The following is a 10,911-nucleotide window of genomic DNA, read 5'->3' as shown; positions in this document are numbered from 1 at the left end:
AACCTAAGATTGGTTCAATTGAATTTGCAAACAGGCATCTGTTATTTACTTATTTATTGCTTGGTGTGGGTTGCTATTCTACTCTGGAGAAAATAATTCTTAAAAACGGTCGAATTTTGTTTTATCTCAGGATAATTTCACATGCCTCCCTTGAGTTTATGAAAATTACGTGAATCATTCTTTAAGTTTTCAAATTTACATTTTCTTGCCCAACACTGGGATTTTTTCAGCTTATTTGCCCCATACCACCACCAATGTGGTACTAGTACTACGAGTTGAATTTAACTGGTGCCGCGCTCTAAAAGACTCTTAAACCGTTCTTTATGTCTAATCGCTAAATTTTATTACCTAACTACTTGATAGGGAATTTTTTTTTTGGCAAAAGGCATGCTAAATGCTAATATTTTGAATCTGTACACACTTAAGTAAATGCCGAGGGATTAAATTTATATCAAACTAATTTTTTCAAACGACTCAAGATTAAGAAGGACCCCATAAATGAATGTTGCATAACATTTTGAATATTTGTGTGAAGCTGTGAATGAAAAAGTATCTTGGGCATACAAATTGGGAGAAAGAAATTTGGATTACCACAAAAACTGTAAAATCAGACCACTTCCAGAAAGACCGCTGCATGAATTCCAGTGTAAAATCACAACCACAGATGCTAAGGGCATTTAAATTTGTCTTCGCCTGCATTCATATATATGTCATCTTATAGAGGTAGTTTAATTTTCTCAGACCACTTGAAGATGTCTGAGTACACCTGATCACCTCCCAACTCCTCGCCGGTAGCCCCGGCAGCAACCCTGATAATGTCCTCGATAAGAGCAAAATTACCCATTATGTCAACATGCGCACCACTCTCGGTGCCACGACCCTCCAGAAGAAGATTAGACGGTGGAGCATGATCATACTCCCTTACATAAGTTTTGATTCCTGAAGGATTGAATCTAGTTTTCCCCCGCCACCCTTTTGCACACATGTAACCTGCACTTAAAGCAGGCACTGTCTCATCCCCATCGACAGTAAAAACACCATCTTTCAAACGCTTATCTTTGTCATCTTCATCTGCCGACGTATCAATCTGGAAGGGAATATAGCATTCTGAGGAAGGGGACTGCCTATAAACGTATGCTCTCTCAGTTGGGATACCGACTCCATACATTGAGTAGATCTCCATTTCGGGAGCGTTTGGCAACCTGGATGACCAAAACAAGAAAGAAAATGCCAAAAATCCAGGATAATGAGATATCGCTAAAACTATAGAGCAAAACAATATAATATTCTTGAACCAGTTTCCGCTACTTCCTGAATCTAGTTGCTTAAGGACTATGTGGGCATAAAACCAGAAGCAAGTTACATTCAGGAAAGACCAGACGTGCTTTGTTTGAAGAGTAGAAAATATTATGTGTTCTTACTTTGTTTCCAATGGGTTTGACCAATATTTGTAGTGCGCATACTTAGGGTCGTCCAGGTCATCAGCTATTCCATAGGAGAAGTGCGCATTGCCACGTGCCATCATTTTGGGGGCAACAAAATTCAACAAATCTACAAGTTCTCCAGCTGTATAAACCTTGTATTCTGCAACAGCTTTGATGCCAACCAAACCCATGTCATGATACTCTGTCCAGACATCACGACAAGTATTATTTGCAGTATTGCTACCTTTAACGGCATCCTGCATGGAAACAACGATGTGAGCAGTTCAATGCTAGACTAGTTTTATGGCAAGAGTAACCAAGTAAGCACACTACCTAACAGAATTCGAACAGATACAAGTTCAAAAAATGAAAATATCTTACTAATTATTACCTGTGGCTTGAAAAGACAAATTACTCCATTCATTATATTCTGATTATCTGGATGAAATGTTGATTCACAGACCACACATCTCTAGATCTCCAAGTGATGTAATTACATACGATGTTGTAATTTTTCTTTTTTATATTAATATAGTTGGGATGAGAATCACGTTAACTCCTATAATTTAAGATGGGACAGAAGTATTTGCCTAATTTGAAAAGCTTGCAACAATCTGTACAGAACAAGACGAGGTTTCAATTACCACGTGCAGTGCACATTGATATTAAGGGCTGGAGAAAGAAAATTGTATATCAACTTTAATTGCATGAAACAAAGTGACCAGGAATCCTCACAAAGATCATGGAGACTCAAGAGAGATTACCCTAAAGTCAATCTTCTTGATCTCAGAAGAATGTGCTTCTGCCACATCTTTTCCGAATGATATTATCCTTCCGTAATTGACGATATTTCTTGCCTTAGATTCTGTGCTGACATTCTCATTGTCAGCTGAGCAGTCAGCAGCGTTCGATCTGTGCTTTTTCCTCTTACTGGGAAGGTAGCCTTCTTCAGGTGACCAATCAAGACCACCCCAAATGGTGTCACCACCTTTTGGAATCATTGACATTGTCGAATCCCATGTTCGTGTCATCTTCATTATGTATTGTAAGGTCTGAATGTGAAATAAATCCTTGTCAAGAGCACCTGGTGCAATGGCCCTGCATTTTAGGCAACAATAAGAGTAAGTCTCATCATTGTATTTGTATTCGCACAAATAACTAAGCAAAGATGTTTATGGGATTAATTATTGGCATGTGAACATGAAGTCATTGGAATGTCTGGCATGTATAAAAATCTCCATTGCACTCATACGAGTCATTCTGTAAACCCTAACAAAACACTGATAATGTCATGTAGAGGCACAAAATCCTTCAACGATATCTAAAAATCAGCAAAGAAAAGGAAAAGATGTCCTCAGTTGTCACCAACTACCAGAAGCAGCTTCAAATTGATATACAACTAGTAGCCGACTGAAAATCTAATGATGTCCATAAAGCAATCACTATCCATCCCAAAATGCACAAAGTTCTGTACATGTGCAACTAATGTTAGTAAGACTAAATCAAATTTGTGGTTATCTAACAACAGGTGCTAAACACAAATTGCACCATCCAGTGCTCAGATATGCCACATCACTGTTATTACAGGTTTCTTAAGATCATTAATACAAATACAAAAGCATTTATTAAAATCATGTGTTGCAATCAAGTGAAGTAAAAACATGTGAGAATGCATTTGAAACAAATTCATAGATGTCTGCGATGATAAAGAAAATAGTAGTATTCTCTTAGAATGATACTTAAAATAAGAAGCTTAGCTGTCTCCAATTTTGTGAGTCAGCGTTAAAGGAAATCTCAGTCTTCTCTTCCACCCCTCCTCCCCCCACCCTTCCAGGTCCCAAAGAAATGAAAAATCAGAAACCCCAAAAAGACAAGAATGATATGGTTAAGAATGCTTTCTCGGAAGGGCTAAGCCAACCAACATCACATATAAAACTAACACCTAATTATACAGCAAACAAGATGCAGTCCATCAGAACTTTGTGACAAAGTTTGCCTTCCAAAAGATACAGTCTTTGTAATAGCAAAAAAGCAAAGGATTTTTCCCTTATCTGTCTTGCTCGTAAGGATAAATAGATTAAGTTAGCTGGAACTATTCCTTCCATCTATCTGGTTGCGGTTCTCAGTGTTCAGTCTGTCAAAAATAAATGTAACATGAACATTTCAACATACCTGGCAACAGCAATATCCCTGGCCTCAGCAGAGAAAAGCCCAGAGACAGATTTAGGAACACCTAAAAATGGTCCTCCAATGTTCATGACAGCCTTTATATGCTTGGCACACCAATCTGGTCCTCCACCACCACCCATTGGAGCTGGTGCTTCTACCCATTTCATAAAATGCAGAAAGTATAGGGCGCCCATGGAATGTGGAACTACAACTGCCTTTTTGCCACCATTTGTAGCAACCATTAGTTCTATATTGCTTTTAATCCGACTCAGTGTCTGGTCACGCACCTGATCAGGTTTAAATACCAAACTTCAGGATCAGAATTAACCACACAATTCATCCGGTCAAACCTCGATTTTGCATTCTACGGCTCAAACCTTAAGATAAGTGTGTACCTCGGTGTTCTGAAATGAGATTCTCCAATCATACGCAGCCATATGCATGGTTTTCTCCTCATATCCAATTCGAGCCAAATTAGCAATTAGAACAGCCCAGACAAAGTATCCAGGAACAAAGTAATCTGCAGCAACAAGTCCAGGGACAGGCCTGACCCTTATACTAGGAGGATCCAAACCAGTTTCATTGTTCAGAGACATGTGCTCAACCCAGCATAAAGGTCTGGAAGTGAAAGAAATATAAGACTGATAAGCATGGATTGTTGGTGCGAAAGCAATTTACTCCTTAAGCAACTCCAACGCCTCACAAGAAAAGAAATAAATTTACCAACAAATATTTTGAGCCATAAATAAACAAAGTTAAAGAAAATAGAAGTCATTTACCACTGCTTTGCTTCCGAAACTGCATTAAGAAATTTAAATCAGTAGATATCTTATGTACTTTAGGGTAAAACGTAATGGTATTTGTGTAGGGAACAGGGTATTTCCCAACCCCTTTTTGCAAGATGCCGAATACATGTAGCTTGGGAAGTACCACATGCTAAGCACGTGCTTGGCACACATAACGAGGTCTCTGACATACGACTGTCCTCCTTATTATCACAGGCAGTGCTCAAGCCACCCAATCGCCGACCAACCTGTCTCCCCTATTTCCCTATGACAGAACGAGACCCAATAAAGGGGCGCTTCTCTCCTCCTATAAAAGGGGAATTCTCCCTGTCATTTTCAGGTACGAAAATTACTAGAAAGCTTGCTACAATCACTTATTAAACCGGAGCTAGCTTAAGCATTGGAGAGACAGCGGGGGGATAGCCCCCTCCTTTTTGTCTTGCAGGTAGTTCGGCTCTAGTTGCTCGGCAATTCCCAGCAGAACCTCTACACTATTCATTTTGAGAAAAAATTAAAAAAAAAATATGACAATGAGTACAGGAACAGACTATCTCAACAATAGATAGGAACAGACTATCTGTTCCATATGAACAGACTATCTGTCTTGTTTGGATGTTCTGACCTTCCACAAAAGATTAAAGACATCCTTAATGCCATGACTCAACAATGATGCCAAAAAAAATGCTTGCACAAGTCAAAACTCAGATCTTAAAGAGCAAAAATGTGGATTATGCAAATTGAAATTTGTGATGGAGGGAGGTGCATTAAGTTTGTTGCAGTTATAGTAGACGGACCCATATATATATATATATACACACACACACATACATACATACATATATATAGAGTTTTTCATGAGTAAAGCCGGAAATCAACAGGAGGTTGAATGGGGATTTACATTTAACGGTTCTGACACTTGAATTCATCCAGTGAGGTGTCCTGGATTGATTAAACTACAACTTCTAATTGCCTTAAAGTCTTATTTGCAGAACCTGAAAAGCAAACTCAAAGCTAAAGTCATCCCAGGCCTACTGTAAAAGAATGACACTGAAAAGGTACTCTAAATTTTCAACATATTTAAATCTTCCTTGGACTTTCATATCTTGCTTCATGCCAGAATGGCAACTCCAGCAGTAAATAAGACCAAGCTTGTATATAAAACCAGTTAATAAAAGACCTCGTTTTAATAATTTTTTTAATAAACAAAGAAAGGAAAAATACTCACCTATATGAAATTTGCAATTAGTGTGACCTAACTATGCATAATACTGACAGATGTTGCCAATCCACCTTATCAGTCAAACTACTTCACAAATCAGTACATGGACTATGCATTTCTATATTCCAAGCTCAACCGAGTACAGTCTCCAAACATGTAAAAATAAGATAAAAATGGATAAAAGTTTACTTCCAAGATCCTCACTACATCCATATTGAATCCAAGTTCACCTTTTCACAGGCACAGAGCAAATTGGAAAAAATAAAAAAAGGGTCGCCAACTACAACAATTCACGAGAAGAACAGTGCCACTCATCATCCACTGAAGCTGAAGCTAAACCGATGGGAAAACAGAATAAATCAAGTCATAGAAACTCGTAAAATGCCAAACTTTACCAAGCATACCTTTTGTAGACTTCTCCAAAAGTGCCTCCCCATAGCCTCTTTCGAAACAACCCTTCAGCACACTGATGGCCCTCCCAAAGCTCGAGTCCGCCGGTGACGATTCCGGGGACAAAAACCACCGGATGCTTGGCCTTTAATCCTTCCTTGTGCAATTTAACCCCAGGTGGGTCCGGCCACGGCCCTGTGATTGCCTCCGACACGAACTGCGGGATGGACGCCGGCATCGCATTGTATAAGAACAACAAGCCCCACCAGACCGTGCAGACGCAGCCAACAAACCAACAGCAGTTGTCCAAGCACGACCATTTCACCCTTTCCTCAGCTTTTTTGGGGATTTTCTTGTTTGGTGTTAGCTCCTTTTTCTTGTTGTCGTCCTCTTCCAGTTCTGGTTCTGGCTGAGGAGGGGTAGGCTTTTGGTTTTCTGGTGGTTTTCTCCTCCTAAGAAACGACATCGTTTACTTGGATTGCTTCTTCTTCTTTTTTTTTTTTTTTTTTTATCCGTAGGGTGGACTGCAGAGAGCTGGGGAAGGTGGCCGCTGGTGGCGGGGAGAGGAGCAAGGGTCGTGGTCGGAAATGGGAGTGAGGGAGGTCGGCTGTGGAATTTTGGGGCTTGGGATGCTTCGATCAGTTGATTGGCTGGCCCAGGAGCTAATGTGGGGCCCAGAGGGGAAGAGTCTTCCGCGTGGGTGGCGGTTGACTTACTTGACGAGTGCCTTCTGGATTATTGATCACGGGACAGAGACAGACAGACAGAAGGCCCCCGGAGAGTCATTAGATGATCTGATGATTTCATTGCACGGTGAGCATCAAGAATCGAGCCGACAAAATAGGTGATTTGAGCGGGTTAGGATCGATTAAAATAAATAATGAATATAAATGAGTTAATTTATTTATATTTATTTAATTAAAAAAGTATAAATAAATAAATCAAAAAATGAATTAGGAATACTTTTTGAATCATCAATCACAGGACGGAAGACAGACAGAAGAAGGTCCTGGAGAGTCATTACTCATTAGATGATCTGATGATTTCATCTGTGTATGAATAAACTCGTTCAAGCTTGATTCTATTAAAGTTTAAGCAAGGTTACATTCTGTATTGGATTTAGTTTTAAGTTTTAACCTCGATTCAAGCTTAGCTTAATTAGCATAACGTTGCTTCGGTTATTTAGAAACTCGTCCAAATTTGACTCGATAAATATACGAGCTTAAATTGAGATGAAACACGCAACAGGAAGAAAAAAAAAAAAAAAAGGGGAATGGCCACCAGAATATCAATTTCTTGAGTTGAGTAAACGATTTGAAAGAAAAACTTTGCCACTTTTATGTTTATTAACCAATAAGGTTTTTTTCCCCTTTATTGTGGGTATTAATTTAAGATGAGAGGTTATAATAAAAAAAAAAAAAAGACACTTTTCACTTGCGGCAATTCGACCAATCAGATATTTCAGTTTACTTTCACCATTGGCACGTAAGGATTGTTGGAACGCTGTTTACGGTATAGTATCTGCCCTGACAAAATTAAATTCAGAGCGCCATCCGAGAGTAAACCTGGACCCATTGTCTCCTCTTTGAGATGCAGTAAAGAAAACCTGGAAAAAGAATTCTACAAACACAGACAAAATTCCGCATGAACGAAAACACGAGAAGACAGAAAACAGTCCGTTTCATCAATAATAAGAATAACAACCCCAAAGGACGTGTTTACAATCGATGTAATCTGGAAAAGTAGGCGAGAAAGACAATAATAAGATATGCATCCAGATAAACCAGGCAAGTTTCCTCTCAACTGAATCCAACATGAAGAAACATATGAAGACCCGAAGCAGCAGCGGAGCATAATAAATTTTAACTTGGGCCACCTCCAATCAAAGTCTTATAACAGTGGCAGATTCTCCGAAATCTACCAGTTCAAAGATTTCTCATTCATTGATAGGAGAGTTTAAAAATGCCCACAACATCACTTGAGTCCTGCCCATGGGAGCATATACAAGAGGAATTTGAACAATTAATCCTCCGAAGCAGCGATTGTAATTGGGAAGTTGGCCTTACTGTTGACGAGCAGAAGATGCTTTCATCGAAGTGGCAAGGTGTTTCATCAGCAAGGGAAACCAAAACTTGGGCGAATCACGCATTTGAGAAGGGGCGATGGCGGGGCGAGGGCCCAGATTAACCTGTTTCCCGTAGGGGGCGTTTACTCATTACTGGAGTAATAAGCAGCTCCCATGTGGACTGTGGACAAATGGTCACGGATTTCCTCTTGATTAATTTGTTTCATCACTATATACTCGCCTCCACAGACCTTCATGTCAGAGCCTCAGAGGATGTGTAGCTATCATAAACTCGCCTCCACAGAAATCGTGATTGTTTTTTTTTCATTTCACATAAGATGCAAAATTTGGCTAAGCTAACGTGACACAGATCAATGGCTCCTGTCTTGCCTAACACTAACACCATGCAAAAATAGTTCAAGAATGTGCTAACCAGTAAAAAAAAAAAAAGTCATATGTAAAAATTAGGGAGAAAGGGTAAATTCGAACAGTTTAAAGGGAAGTTAAAGGAAACTAAACCACCCCTTGATCAAAAAGTTAGTATTTTACTGTATCTTTTTTTTTTTTGAATTAATTACGTACAAGTTAAGAGATTCGAACCCTAGCATGCAGCTCAACAATCATGTAGTTTGTTGCAACCAATAAGGTAAGAACTCAGAGATTCCCTCGATTTCGGGCAAGCAACTTTCAGGAGATAAAATGTTAATTTTCTCAAATTTCACGTAATAATGAATTAATTTTCAATAAATACACAAATTCAGACCCCTTTTTTTGGGGAGGGGGGGGATGGGGGACTGTGGTGGCAGAGTTGCGTCCGTCCCCACCCTTAATTCTGCAACTGACCTGAAGCATTAATCTGTGTTTTCGGACTCGGATCAAATCGATCGGTTCGACCAGTCGAACCGAAAATCGGCCAAGTGTCCGGATCGAGCCATGCTTCAAAACCGGGTAAGCAAAAATCCGGTCAAATTCAGCCAAAAAACCGGGTTTGACAGGAAAAATTAGGGAGAAAGGGTAAATTCAAACAGTTTAAAGGGAAATTAAAGGAAACTAAACCGCCCCTTCATCAAAAGAGTTAGTATTTTACTGCATCTTTTTTTTTTTGAATTAATTACGTACAAGTTAAGAGATTCAAACCCTAACATGCAGCTCAACAATTAAAATCTTTTTTCTTCCTGAATGTCGGTGGTTAAAATTAAAATCTCTGAATTTAAATTTTTCTTCCTCTCTTAGTTTATTAAATCCAACTTCTTTCCTTTTTGAAAAAAAAAATCTTTTTTTTTTCAAAATGCCATTTAAAAGAATGTGGATGAACGGCGTGAGTGAGTGACTACCTTGAGCTATATTAAAGGATGGTTGCTCATTGTGTCTGCTACTCGATCGAGAGGTACTAAGGCTTGTGATCCAATTGAATGTTTTGTTGTAACGACTGACGCCGCAGGCATGCAGCTTCAGCGGAGAAGTCCCCGCCTATTTATAAGAGCCGTTTGTACATGCCATTTTCCTCCCCCCTCTAAAAATCTCAGATTTAGCTAAAATTAAGTGCCTGATTTTGCTATTCTCTTCTTTTTACCTTTTTTCAGTTCTCCATCTTTTTTTTTTTTTTTTGGGACTGAAAAGCAAATTGCTTTTGCATGGAAAGAAGAGGAAAAAGATCCTGGCCCTGATGGAATTGAAGAATGTGTTCGTTACGGTTGATTTACTGTCTCTACGCATAATAGTATAAATCTTGCTACTAGAATTGATGAAGTTGAACTATTCAATACATATCTTACTATATTCATTGGGAAATTAAAATGACCGTACGTACTCGATTAAGTTACAAGAATCGTCGTATTTCTATCCTTTGGGGGAAAAAAAAAAAGAAATCTTATTTCTAGTTCTACACAACAAGGATATTGATTTCTTTTGTCATGCTGCACACATTTGCTTTGATAAACTTGCATATCGATAACTGCAACATTACCTAGTCGTTATTTACAATTTCAATTTCAATAGAGGTCGCCTTCATTTGAAAAAAGAAAAAAAAAAGAAAAAAGGAAAAAAAATGTGCAAGGCGCAAAGTGTATGTATTAATATTATCGAACCTAGCTTGACTTGTTTATGTATTGAATTGAGTCCGAAATCGAGCTCAGCAAACCAAAACATTAGAATTCAATCTTGACTCGATCGAGGAAAAGACAGGATTGAACTCGAGTCAAAAGGCTCATTGTCTAAAACTCGATTTTTGGGTCGCAGGTAGCTCGAAATTTGAATGGTCAACCTGAGTTGCGCTCAATTTTTTAGACCGCTCGGTTCGAAAATAGTACTACTAGAAGTTACGCAAGTGGGGGGAGGGGAGAAGGGAGAAGTACTTTGGCGGGTGCAGGTCCACCATGCCCCCTCGAGTGAGTGAAGTGTTTCCCTCGGAAACTCAAACCCAAAATGTGACAAAGACGGACGGGAAATACTTGCAGGTTGCAGCAGAACCCGTTGCCGCCTCTCTTATGATCTTTTCCTTGCAGAAATGCTCCCTACTGTACCAGTACCACACGGAGAGAGCATGGAAAACCCCACAAATCTCAACAGCTGCTCTCTCTGCATCTTCGCCCTTCTTTGCTTTCCCTCCCGCATTCTCTTCTTCTTTTCTTGCTTTCTTTATTATTATTTATTATTACTACTATTATTTTTTTTTTTCTTTTAAAGCAGTCAACAGCGTGGAAGTAGAAGTAGATGGAAAAGAATCACATCAAACAATTCTATGCGTTATTATGAACTCCTCCCAGCTGCCAGTAACTAGTGTCAGTGGTAGTATTTGATTCGGTTTTAGATTTTTAATGAAAGAAAGATGATATCCAACGAGGCAGTGTGATGGAGGGA

At 39.1% G+C, this 10,911-nt stretch overlaps 1 protein-coding gene across 1 annotated transcript; it reads right to left on the bottom strand.

Annotated features, from left to right (window-relative positions):
- Nucleotides 1-488: 488 nt before the first annotated feature.
- Nucleotides 489-6,805, bottom strand: LOC113741775 (phospholipid:diacylglycerol acyltransferase 1). Its single transcript, XM_027269396.2, has 6 exons — nucleotides 6,002-6,805; nucleotides 3,989-4,211; nucleotides 3,597-3,880; nucleotides 2,189-2,522; nucleotides 1,422-1,681; nucleotides 489-1,202 (listed from the first exon to the last, which is right to left on the bottom strand). Exons 1-6 carry the CDS (start codon nucleotides 6,451-6,453, stop codon nucleotides 716-718), a joined length of 2,040 nt encoding a protein of 679 aa, XP_027125197.1. The 5' UTR covers nucleotides 6,454-6,805; the 3' UTR covers nucleotides 489-715.
- Between the last annotated feature and the right edge of the window lie 4,106 nt (nucleotides 6,806-10,911).

Source organism: Coffea arabica, chromosome 4c, assembly GCF_036785885.1.
Source record: "Coffea arabica cultivar ET-39 chromosome 4c, Coffea Arabica ET-39 HiFi, whole genome shotgun sequence".
In the NCBI taxonomy this organism is placed as follows: Eukaryota; Viridiplantae; Streptophyta; class Magnoliopsida; order Gentianales; family Rubiaceae; genus Coffea; species Coffea arabica.
Note: the sequence above shows the minus strand (reverse complement) of the source record. Positions and strands in the feature narration are given on the sequence as shown.